At 37.8% G+C, this 13,585-nt stretch overlaps 1 protein-coding gene across 1 annotated transcript; it reads right to left on the minus strand.

The window, feature by feature from the left end:
• Positions 1-198: 198 nt before the first annotated feature.
• DEFB127 (defensin beta 127) lies at positions 199-11,750 on the minus strand. The gene is made up of 3 exons (XM_014845096.3): positions 11,702-11,750; positions 9,931-10,169; positions 199-345 (listed from the first exon to the last, which is right to left on the minus strand). The coding sequence occupies exons 1-3, from the start codon at positions 11,748-11,750 to the stop codon at positions 199-201; spliced, it is 435 nt and encodes a 144-aa protein (XP_014700582.3).
• Positions 11,751-13,585: the final 1,835 nt, after the last annotated feature.

Here is a 13,585-nt window from a genome sequence, read left to right on the forward strand (position 1 = left end):
CTTGGAACCTAATGTGATTTCCTCACCTCGGGGGTGGGAATGAATGAGGATTGTGTGCACTGCCCACAAGACGAGCATCCCAACCTCCAAGCTGTGTATGAGTGCAGGCAGTACTGCTGTCTGCCAGGCTCTGGAAAGCTCCTTTACTCAGAAGAGCCAAGAGGGTACGTTCTTGCGGCAGCAGCAGCTGCACGGCTCTTACTGAGTAATATATGCTCTGATTACTGCACCAGCACAATGGGTAGCGGTGTGCTGGTGCTGACTTGTACCAGCTAGACAAAGCCGATTGTGAGCATCTCTTCCCAACTCCACATTCAATGACTTCACGTAGTAGCTTGAAATAAGCTGTATGGGAGAATTTACACCAAGGAAATTACCAAATACATAAAATTAAGAAATCAGGTCCCCCTCCCTGCCCCGAGAGTTGGTTTATCAGCACACCATGGTTGTTCAGATTATGCATTAATGTACTAACAGGGTTTTTTTTTTTTTTTAACTTGATGAAAGGTGACTTTTTTCTGGTTCACTTTATTGGCCAGTAGAGAAACTGCTGGACAGAGTGGTCACTCTTGGGGTAGGCAATAAGGAGATACACTGTCCATAGCAAGTTTAAGAACAATAACAAAACCAGCTAAAAGGTAACTTTTTATCATCACCATTTGCTGGCAATTCTAAGCTATGTCTGATAAAATACTCCCTAGAAAAACTTCTGTTGGTTTACGTTCTAAACAATTGCTGCAGTAACTCTTGAGTTTTAATAATGGTATCTATTTTTAAACACAGTTTATCTTTTAGAGTGGTTTTAGGTTCACAGCAAATTGAGTGGAAGGTACAGAGAGTTCCCATATACCCCTTCCCCACACACCTGTACAGCCTACCTCACTATCAACATCTGGCGTTGATGAACATAGACTGACACGTCATCACCCAAAGTCCATAGTTTACAGTAGGGTTCTCTCTCGGTGTTGTACATTCTATCGGTTTTCACAGAAGTATAATGACGTATATCTACCATTGCAGTATCTACACTATAGAATAGTTTCGCCCTAAAAATCCTCTGTGCCCCACCTGTTCACCCCTCCCTCCTTCCTAAGCTCTGACAACCACTGATTTTTTATTGTCTTCATAGGTTTGCCTTTTCCGGAATGTCCTATAGTTGAAATCATACAGTATGTAGCCTTTTCAAATTGACTTCTTTCACTTGGTAAAATGCATGTAAGGTTCCTCCATGTCTTTTCATGGCTTGATGGCTCATTTCTTTTTACTGCTGAATAATATTCCATTGTCTGGATGTACCACAGTTTATTTATCCATTCACTTACTGAAAGGCATCTTGGTTGCTCTCAGGTTTTGGCAATTGTGAGTAAAGCTGCTATAAACATCTGGATGCAGGTTTTCGTGTGGACATTTTTCATCTCATTTGGGTAAATGCCAATGAGTGCAATTGCTGGATTGTATAGTAAGAGTATGTTTAGTTTTATAAGAAACTGCCAAACTGTCTTCCAAAGTGGCTGTACCATTTTGCATCCTTCGCAGCAATGACTGAGAGTTCCTGTTGCTCCATATCCTTGTCAGCATTTGGTGTTGTCAGTGTTTTGGATTTTGGCCCTTCTAATAGGTATGTAGTGGTATCTCATTATTTTAATTTGTAATTCCCTAAAAACATATGATATTGAGCATCTTTTCATATGATTATTTGCCATCTGTATATTTTCTTTGATGATGTATCTGGTTAAGTCTTTGCCTATTTTTAAATTAGGTTGTCAATTTTTTAATTTATTTATTGAATTTTAAGATTTCTTTTTATATTTTGGATAACAGTCCTTTTTGAGATGTGTCTTTTGAAAATATTTTCTCCCAGCCTGTGGCTTGTCTTTTTAATCTCTTGACATTGTCTTTTGCAGAGTAGAACTTTTAAACTTTAATGAAGCTCAGGTTATCAATTCTTTCTTTCATAGTGTTGTATCTAAAAAGTCATCATCACACTCAAGGTCACCTAGATTTTCCCCTGTGTTGTCTTCCTGGGAGTTTTATAGTTTTGTCTTTTACATTTAAATCTGTGATCATTTCAGTTAACTTTTTTGAAGGTTGAAAGTTCTGTGTCCAGATTCATGTTTCTTCATGTGGATGCCCAGTTGTTTCAGCACCATTTGTTGAAAAGATTATCTTTACTGTATTACTTTTGCTCCTTTGTCAAAGATCAGTTGACCATATTTATGTGGGTCTATTTCTGGGCTCTCCATTCTATCCCACTGACCTATTTGTCCATTCTTTACCAATACTACACTGTCTTGATTATTGTAGCTTTATAGAAGGTCTTAATGCCTGGTTACGTCAGTCCTCAGACTTTGTTCTTTAAATAATGTGTATGTTTTAACAAAAATATGTAAGCACCAAATTGGCACATTTTTGTGATTTACCCTTTAATAAAATTGTGTTCTACATAGGAGTTAATTTGGAGAACTCCAGGTTTTACCGTCTACATTGATTAGAGTAGATTCAGATACGTGCATTTGTTCTGAGAATCAGTTCATAATGATTCAATTTGCTTCAGGTCCAGTTCATGCTTCCAAACCCTCAACTACTTCATATTCCTGTGTTTAAATAGCGGATTTGAACTAAACAATGATAGCAGAGTGATCGTAAAGATGAAGGAAGAGCACTAGAGTTAGCTACTTCGGTTCTGTCACTCTACGTGATCAAACGTGTTGAAATTTCCAAACAGTGAAAGACAATGTGGACTGCAAGTTGTAATATTTTTGTTTGGTTGGTACAAATTTTCATTCATATATGAAATATTTTTCTGGATTTGAATTGTATCTTTAAAATTGAAAAATTTTTCCTTCTTTTAGGTCTTAGTTATTTTAAAATAAAAAAAAAGGAAAATAATCATTACTAATTTTTACATAATTATTACAGATAGATTTTTTTGTATGTTGTATTATGTTGTGTGGTGTAAAAAAAAATGATTCACTCTGGGTCTCAAATAGCCAAGGACTCCCACTGCTCTATCCCACTCCATCTTCCACGAGTTACTGTCTCTGAGAAGGGGAGAGAGAAAGAATAAATCTCTCTCTACATGACTGGGCAACATTGCAACATGCTCTTGCTCTGTGAGGTGATTGATATCTTTTGTGTGGCAAGTGTGCAAATCATAGCTTGCTCACGGGGTGCACATGTATTCCTTTGAGAAGCTCTTCAGGCACTTCCCCACTGCTCGGTACTTTTTCCAGCTTTACTGAGATATAATGAACAGATAACATTGTGTAAGTGTGAGGTGTACATGATGATGACTTGATACCCATATATAGTGAAATGATTACAACAATAAGGTTAGTTAAGACCTCCACCACTTCACATAATGATCATTTTTGGGTGATGAGAAGATTTAAGATCTACTCTCCTAGCAATGTTCAAGCATACAATATAGTATTGTAACTATCATCACCATGTTGTGCATGAGATCCCCCAAACTTATTCATCTTATAACTGAGCTTTGTACTGTTTGACCAATAGTTCCCCGTTTCCTCCAACCCCCAGCTCCTGGCAATTCCCATTCTGCTCTCTGTTTCTATGAGTTCAGCTTTTTTAGGTTCTATATATAAATGAGACCCTACAGTGTTTGTCATTCTCTGTCTGACTTATTTCACTTAGCATAATGCCACAAGGCCCATCTATGTTGTTGCAAGTGGCAGGATTTCCTTATTTTTTAAGGTCGAATAATATTCTCTTGTGTGTGTGTATATATTCACCACATTTTCTTTATGCATTCATCCACTGATGGATATTTAGGTTGTTTTCATGTCTTGGCTATTGTGAATAATGCTGCAATGAACACGGGAGTACAGATAACTGCTTAAGATAGTTACTGAATTTCCTCTGAATATATACCCAGAAGTGGGGTTGCTGGATTATATGGTAGTTCTATTTTTAATTTTTTGAGGAACCTTCCATGACAGTAGGCTTCCATACTGTTTTCCATAGAGGCTGTACCAATTTGCATTTCCATCAACAGTTGCACATGGGTTCTCTTTCTCCATATTCTTGCTGGCACTTGTTATCTCTTGTCTTTTTGATAATAGCCATTCTAAACAGGTGTGAGGTGATAGCTCCTTGTGCTTTTGATTTGTGTTTCCTTGATGATTAGTGGCGTTGAGCATCTTTTCATGTGCATGTTGGTCATTCGTATGTCTTCTTTGGAAAAATGTCTGTTCAGGACTTTCGCACACTTTTAAATTGGGTTGTTTGAACTTTTGATGTTGAACTGGAAGATTTCCTTATATATTTTGGATACTAATCAATTGGGGAGTATCGACACTAACAGTATGAGTCTTCCAACTATGAATATGATATTTATTTATCTATATTTTCTTCAATATGACTCATTGACACTGATGTTTTGTAGTTTATATCATGCAAATATGCATATATTTTATTAGATTTATGTCCAAGTGGTTTATGTTCATTAGTATTATTGTAAATGACAGCATTTTAAAAATTTCATTTTTCAATTATTCATTGCTAGTAGATAAAAGGCCATTCTTTTGTATATTGTGATCCTATGAAACCTATTCATTCTAGTAACTTTTTTGTAGATTCCTTATGATTGTCTACCTAGATGATCACGTGTTCTGTGAATAGAGGCAGTTTTATTTCCCTCTTTTCAATCTGTGTGCCTTTTAATGTCCTTTTGTTGCCCTGGGCACTGGGTAGGCGCTCTAGGACAGTGGTGAACAGCGGCCGTGAGCCTGAGCATCCCTGCCTTGTTTCTCATGGGGAGAGCATTCAGTCTGTCACCGTGAAGTGTGATGTTAGCTAGAGTTTTTTTTTTTTTTTAAATCCTGGGGAAATTCTCTTCAATTCCTAGTTTGGTTAAGGGTTTTATCACAAATAGATGTTTCAGGGGCCGGCCCGGTGGCGCAGCGGTTAAGTTCACATGTTCTGCCTTGGCGCCCCGGGGTTTGCCACTTCAGATCCCGGGTGCGGACATGACACCGCTTGTCAATCCATGCTGTGGCCGGCATCCCACATATAAAGTAGAGGAAGATGGACATGGATGTTAGCTCAGGGCCAGTCTTCCTCAGCAAAAAGAGGAGGATTGGCAGCAGATGTTAGCTCAGGTCTAATCTTCCTCAAAAAGAAACAAAACCAAAAAAGACCAAATAGATATTTCAAATACTTTTCCCGCATCTATTGACAGGCTGTAAATTCTTGAGATAGGCAACCCAAACTTTTAAAATAAAAGAACAGACAATTAAATAGAGTTAAAACAGAAGAGAGGTGATGATTAAGATGAGAACTTAATATGCCGAGAAACGTATGGGGAGAGGAGTGCTGAAATGTTCAAATATCGTTGAGGATTTCTCTCTTGCATCTTTTAATTCTACCAGTTTTTATTTTGAAGCGCTATTGTTAGTTGCATTCACATTTAGTATTGTTATGTTTTCTTGGCGAATTAACTTCTTTTTTTTTCTTATTTATTTATTTATTGAGGAAACATGGGTTAATAACATATAAATTTCAGGTGTGCAGCATTATATTTCGATTTCTGTGCAGACTACATCATGTTCACCACCCAAAGATTAACTATTCTTTACGTCCCTCTTTCTCTGATAATACTTCTTGTTCTGAAATCTACTTTGTCTGATATTAGTGTAGCCACTCCAGCTTTCTTTTGATTAGTGATATATGTATATCACTATCACTGTATGAAATCTTTTACCTTTTATCTACATATTTCTTTATATTTAAAGTGGTTTTTTGGTAGTCAGCATATAGTTAGATCTTTTCTATTTACTTTTAAAAATTGGTTTATTGAGTTCATTTATATTTGATACAAGTGTTGATGTGTTATATTAAAATCTAATATTTCGACTGGAATTTTTAGACACTTCATTAGGCGTTGATATCACTATTATCAGAGTTAAAGAAAAGACCATGAGTCCATCTGTCACAAGCAGATGGAAAACGACAAAACACTAATCTTTAGGAATACAATATCCATTATTTATTAAGATGGAGAAGACAATTAAACAAATGCCTTCCACACGTAACTAAGGAAAACAAGTAAGTGAAGAGAAGTGTAGATTCAGAGTGATTATAGAAGACAAGGCATAATGGAATAGATGCATCCCAGGAAACTGTTGCCCACCGACTATCAGCAATTATATACATTATGAATTTGAGAATTTAACACTAGAGAATTGAATTCTTAAGTGGATTCATGGGTCCCAGTGTAGTTCATGATAAAGTTTAAACCAGTCTGTAATAAAATGAGAACAAACCGGGATAATGCAATGATATTTAAAGAAATCTGAATGAATTTAGTTAAGAATCTGTCCTTTTGCCTAATATGTCATATGTACACATTTTTTGGTGGTAAAATTTCTTTCACTTTTGAAATGATGGTGACATTTAATGATAAATTGTTGATAAGTGATGGTGATAACTGACAAACTTTTGTAAATCAAAAAATATTTAAAAACATTTCCTGATGTAGGAAGTCCAGAACTAGAAGAATCATAACAGAGGTCAACATATGAGAACAAATTGTATGAAGGACAAGTGTGTACAAGTTTCTGTGTATGATATTTTCCTTTTTTTAAAAGATTTTATTTATTTATTTTTAAAGATTTTATTTTTTTTTCCCTTTTTCTCCCCAAAACCCTCTGGTACATAGTTGTATGTTCTTAGTTGTGGGTCCTTCTAGTTGTGCTATGTGGGACGCCACCTCAGCATGGCCTGATGAGTGGTGCCATGTCCGCGCCCAGGATTCGAACTGGCAAAACCCTGGGCCGCCAAAGTGGAGCGTGCGAACTTAACCCTCGGCCACGGGGCTGGCCCCTGTGTATGATATTTTCTGTTTGTTTTCAAGTTTTATTGTTTGATTTTGGTTTATGTATCATTAAAATAAACTTACTGTGTATGTAATTATAATTAATTGAGAAAATTGTGTGGTCAACATTTGTCACCATAGTCTTCATATAAACTAGGATCTATTTATGTACTCTTATGTAAGAAAGGTGAGAATGTTCATAACATAATATTGAATATACTATGTATCAAAAACTTGTGGGATATTGCTAAAACTGTGTATAGAGGGACATTTGTACCTTTAAAGTGCTCATATTTGAAATTTTCTTAAGGCTAAAAATAAGACAGATAAACATCACTTAACAAACAAAAAGGAAAAGCATATTAAAAATGAAAAAGTAGAAATAAAACATTATAGCCTACACTTAGGTGAATTTTATGGCATGTGAAACTGCCTGTAAAGCAAGTAGAGATGAGGACATTAATGAAGATATTATTAAATAAGTGAAAACTAAACTAAAAGTTAATAAAGAAAACTTGGTTTTTATAAAGACGAATCAAATTAATAAGTGAATAGTGAGACATCAAGAAAAAAGAGAAAAGAAACAAATAATGTCAGAAATGAAAAAGGAGACATCACTACAGTTAAAAGCCTTGAGAAGAAGACTTTACAAATTATTTTAGGTCGATATATTTGAAAATCTTAACAAAATGGGAAAAATAGTAAAAGCAGAAATACAAAAGTGGACTAAAGGAAATAGAGAATTGGAATTGTCCTTAACTCATAATTTATACACTTCCTGTAAAGAGAGGTTGAATCTCAGTTGATTCTGCCAAACATTTAATAAATAACATGAGAAGCTCTTAAATAAACAGAAGAGAGAATATTGCCAAATTGATTTTGTGTTGAGTTTTTAAAATTCAAATAAACTTTAAGCTTTAGAATAGTTTTAGATTTATAGAAAAGTTACAAAGGATACAGAGAGCTCCTGTATGCTCCTCACTCAGTTTCCCCTTTTGTCAACATCTCATATTAGCACAATGCATTTGACACAGCTGAGTACATTGTTGTTGACTGAGCTCGGCTCTTATCCTAACTTCAGCAGTTTTTCCTTAATTTCGTGTTCCAGGAGGCCATCCAGGTTATCACATTACCTTTAGTTGGTATATCTTCCTCTGGTCTGTGACACTTTCTAAGAAGTTTCTGGTTTTTGATGAATTTGACAGTTTTGAGAAGTACTGCTCAGATATTTTGCAGAATGCCGCTCAATTTGGTGTTTCTGATATTTTTCGCATTGTTAGACTGGGGTTATCGGGTTTGGGGAGGAAGACAGCAGAGGAGAAGTGCCAATCTCATCACGTCATATCACATGTTCACGCTATCAATATGATTTCTCCATAAGTTGAGAAACATGATTTTATCAAGCTTATCCAGTATAAAGCTACCTTTTTGCTCCTTTCCATACTCTGCTCTTTGGAAGCAAGTCACTAAGCACAGCCCACATTCAAGAGAGGGAGTGAAGCTCCGCCTCCCTTAGGCCGGAGCATCTACATAATTACTGGGAATTCTTCTGTACGGAAAATCTGTCTCTTCTAATCAATTCATTCATTCATTTCAGTATGGACTCAAGAACATTAATTTGTAGGTTGTATTTTAATCCAATATTACGTTACTTATTTTATTGTTCAAGTTGTCCCAACTTTGGTCATTCAAAGCTCTTTCAGAGTGACTTCTGTGTCCCCTTAACATGCCTCATTCTTCTAATTTTTAAAGCATTTCCCTACTTTCTAGCACTACAATATGCTTTAAGCTCATCTTGTATATTCCTTGCCCCAGCCTTAGAATAGGAGATAAGAGGGTAATGAAGAGAACACATGCTACAAATAGGTGAATGTTACATTAGTGAAATGATGTAAGAAGCAAAACTGCAAAGTGAGTCTGAAATGTAGTTGGAAAAGAAATTTTTCATGTTAATCATATCCAAAAGATAGATCTCTAAGAATTAGGTGGAGTATATACATGGATTGTCATTATGTCATCTTGCATATCAAGAGAGCAATAAAATCTCATACAGTACTGCAATTCAGATAAATGCCTAGGTCCTTTATGTTTCCTCCAAACTCCAAATGACCCCAATCACCAAAAGAAGGCATTACTAGTGGTAACATAAAGCAACAACAACAACAAAGAAACAACTAAAAGTCTTTGTCTTGGAGTGCTACGTTTATGTCTATCTGTGCCTTATACAGTGATCTCCACAATAGTGGAATCCTATTCGTCTCTATTTTTCCAGCTCATTCCTTCACTAAAGAAATTCACTAAAGAAATTAGGCTTCCCTATAGTTCAATTTTGGGTATTCCATTCTTTTTTTTTTTCTTTCTTCTTCTCTCCAAAGCCCCCAGTACGTAGTTGTATATCCTAGTTGTCGGTCCCTCTGGCTCTGCTATGTGGGATGCCGCCCCAGCGTGGCTTGGTGAGCAGTACTAGGTCCCCACCCAGGATCCGAACCGGCGAAGTCCTGGACTGCTGAATGGTGGTGTGCAAACTTGACCACTTGGCTGTGGGGCCGGCCCCGGTATTTTATTCTTAGATCAAACAAAGTGCATGTATATTCTCCTGAAATGTCCTGTCTTTTCTAATTTCCTTCCATTTTTAAATTTCATTCTATTTATTCAAATCGCCTTCTCTACTAATACTCATTTGTTGAAATCCTACACATTTCATAAGGCACTACTTTAATGCTAAACTCACTCACCAATTTTCCCCAATTACTCAGCATCACCCTTTCCCGAATTACATGTCAACTTCCCTGAGTTTCTTGTTCCAGTCTTCCATGCTATAGATTTTTTAGTGCACTGTCTATATCCCTGCTTCGGGGGGAGGTTCTGAGCTGTCTTATCAATTTGTCACTTGGTATATTGAGTGTTTGCTCTTTGGTTAAAGAACAAATGAGTCAGAAAACTGGCAATGAGCTTTATTTAGAATATGCTTTAAGGTCAATTCTGGGGATCAAGGAACCAGAAGGGAGAAGATGTGAATCACTTCACCTTAGTTTATTGGAATAGCTTGAGAAGTAAATGAACGGAAAATTATACTTGATTTATGTAGAATTTGCCTTGGGGCTTAAAAAATTGTCTACATTTATATCTTCATCTTGAGGCAAAGTTATTGCATATGTCATTGGCTTTGGACGTGTTGGCTTTGTAATTTTTTTACGTGCTTCCAGTTCCAAGATATTGAGGCAACAGTATCTCCCATTTTCACATAGTACTTGACGTATTTCAGTTATTTTGCATATTTTCCTGCAGTGTCCTCGTATATATTCACCCCAGCATTTCTTAAGTTGTTCAGTTACTGTGTACATAAAGAACAATAAGCCAAGGTCAGTGTCTGAGACTAAAAGGTAACTTTGGTCATGGGGAAGACAGAGGATGTTGGTAGGGATTAGGTGTATGGGAGACCCAGAAGGCATAGACCCATAATATCCCACAGAAGATTCTCCAAGAGGGTAAACCTCAGTGTTTATGGCTAACTGATCACTCATATTTAGTTTCTCTTAGGTTTGGGGCTTTCATCCAACATCTGATAGATGCCACCAAGAGCATCAGATCTTATTTGAGAAAATAAAGGAGCTGAATTCTTGATTTCAGGCTCGGAGCTATGCTTTATCTGGGAACCTAAGCAAATCTGCCTCCATTTGAATGCTCCCAGGGCACTACTTCCTACCACTCCCCCACCTTAATGCCAGGGAATCATAATTTGTTACTATGTTTTTATTTCTAAGTCAAACTATGCTCTTGGGTTCATACTCACTACCGTGGTCAAGAATGACTTCCTTGCTGTCCAGTCAGGTATTTTTTCCTTCAATAATCTTCCTCCCCTATTAATTCTCAGTATTGCACATTTGTGCTAACGCAGATCTGCCTTTGGCTTCTATGTCATCCCAATAGTCTTGGATTTAAACAAGTCCCACTATGACTCCTCATTCTCTCTCCACCTGCAGAGGCAAGAATTCTTCCAATGTTCAGTCCTAGACTTTTGCTCGCCTTGATATATATTCTTTCCTTTAGTGATCCAAAAATACTTTCAATGATCTAAGAGTTAGGATGTTCAAATTTTGGCTTCCGGGCTTGCACTACCCTCTGGGATAGACTTCAGAGGATGAAGACTAAGAACAAAGATGCTGCCTCTAACCCCAGTTTCTAGAACTCCTTTTATGCTTAGGAGTATAGGGGGCCAGGGATAGACTATTATTATTTTTATAATAAGGGACAAATATAAGAGATCTGGTTTCAAAAGGGGAAAGAAAACTAATTTTTAAGTTCTTGGTATGTGCAAAGCCCTATGCCAGCTGTTTCACAAACGTTCTATCATTTAATAAATCTCCCATGAACCAGGTGTCATTATCTCCACAAATGAGGACATTGAGGCTCAGAGAGTCTTAACTATTTATCCAAAGTTGATAAACTAATAGACATTGGAGACATATTTCTCAACCTGACTTTAAAGTTTGTGCTTCTTCCACACTGAAGTATAAGAGACTAAAATATATATATCAGAGTGGAAGAGAATATGGCTGGGTCCCAGAGGAAAAACTGTATCCAAAGAAATAAGGGCATCCCTAGATATTGATCTCATTCCGCCCTATAAGGAAACCTTCCCAGAGGAAGTTAGGACCTCTTTTCACCCCTGCGAGGGCTCCTTTGTAAGAACAGGGACATGGTAAAAGGCCTCAGCAAGAGGGAATTTCTGATTACACTGGCTAGACTTCTGCCATCCTTAGGGGCCCTATCTCCTCCTACTCTGAATAAGAAATTCCCTTGGGTTCTTGGAAATAATCCATCCCACTGTCGATTTGGGTGAGCCTCTGGAAGGCTCGGGATTACCTGTGGACTTGTGGAATAGCAGAATTGCAAGCATCAAGAGGAGCCGCATGGCCAGGCTTCCCAAAGGAGGTGGCAGCTAAAGCTCTTGGTTCAGTGAATTGCACACCATGTCACCTTCCTCAGAGACTTGGATTCTTATGCACTGAAGCAGAACAGAGGGTATGCTACGAAGTGTACCTCCAAACTTCTGAACTGTGGACTCCGCATCATGTGGGCAGGCACAGGAAATTTGAGGTTACCACTTTGCCCCCACACGGAAGTCAGAGACACAGCATGTTCCATCCCAAAAACCTGATGCCATTTTGTAGGCTGTAGATTGCTGGTGAGAAGAATCTGGGCTTTCTCTACTTTGGCTGTCTGCCCAGCTAGACCAAGGTAGCCATGTACTCACTTCTAAGAATGAATATAAATGATGAAAATTATTTATTTACTGCATTCAGCTAAGTCTAGGATCTTTCAACGTTGTGTCTATCACTTCAGTCGGTCCAAATGGTAGCTGAGTTTCATCCCCACATCCTAGGTAAATTTACTTGTTCATAGATAAGCAATGCACAATGATGGAAGAATAGCAGAATGACTATAAAAACAGTTTCTTAGAGACAGTAAACTGGGGAGAAAAGACAGAGATGACATAGCATAAGACATTATCCTAGAGGACTATAATAGTGAGAGTTTCTTTCCTCTTAGTGTAGAGAACACTTTAGTCAATTTATATTCCTTTTCTTTCTTTTTTTTTTCTGGTGAGGAAAATTCACTCTGAGCTAACTGCTTTTTTTGCTTGAGGAAGATTAGCACTGAGCTAACATCTCTGCCAATTTTCCTCTATTTTGTATGTGGGTCACTGTCACAGCATGGCTTGACAAACAGTGTAGGTCTGCCCCCAAGATCTGGGCCTGCGGACCCAGGCCGCCGAAGTGGAGCATGTCAGACTTAACCACTACACCACAGGGCCGGCCCCGTCAATTTGTATTCTTTCTGTTCTGCTCTCTGGGAAGATTTCCCTTCCCAACTGAGCTCATTGGTTGTATCTTGGAGGAGGTTGGGGGAGAATTCTTCTGGGGGCTGTGCTACTTTAGCAACTTATTTCCTATCAGCGCAGGTTTAGGAAACTATAGGAATGACTTTTATTACTCAGGCTTTGATTTCTATGGCATTATAACTCTTTTGAAAGACTAACAGACTTTCCTTTGAATTTCTTTCAGATATTTTCATCTCGAAGACCAATCCAGAATCATGGCAATTCGTTTTAGATCCCGACCAGAACACAGGTATCTATAGAATAAGCTTTTGGGGATGATACCATCTCTATAGTCCTTAGCTTAACAACCTCTCACTCAGGCTCTGGCTGTAAGCAATTCAACACAATAGCCTCTGGACAGTGTAGACGAACTAATGGAGACATCAGGGTGGGGCTGATAAGTTGATGTTTGAGTTTTGAAGATGAAGAGTTTACATTAACAAAATGCATTGTTTGTGCAACGGAGAGAACATTACGTGTCTGACCTGCACTGTCTTCTTCACCTACCCCTTGAGTAGAAAACTCACATTCTTCTGTCCCGCAGATACCATTAAGACTACATCTTAGAAAATATGGCATCTCTCTACTTTCGCTTCAGTGATGTGTGTACTCGCATGTACACACACGTGTGTGTATGTGTATGTCATTTCTGTCCCCTGCTACCAGAGAGGTCCCCTAGATTGAGCCCATAGAGAACAGCATCTTCTTTTCCCCCCAAGTCCTCTTAGGGCTAAACACGAGGTGTTCCCATGAGCAAGATGGAATGAATAAAGACCCTGATGTTTCTTAGTGAGGAAAAAATCACTAATCAGCCCTCACTAAGTCTGAGGACCTCAAAGTCCCCTGGGATTTTTAAAAGTACAAGT

This window comes from Equus asinus, chromosome 15, assembly GCF_041296235.1.
Source record: "Equus asinus isolate D_3611 breed Donkey chromosome 15, EquAss-T2T_v2, whole genome shotgun sequence".
In the NCBI taxonomy this organism is placed as follows: domain Eukaryota; kingdom Metazoa; phylum Chordata; class Mammalia; order Perissodactyla; family Equidae; genus Equus; species Equus asinus.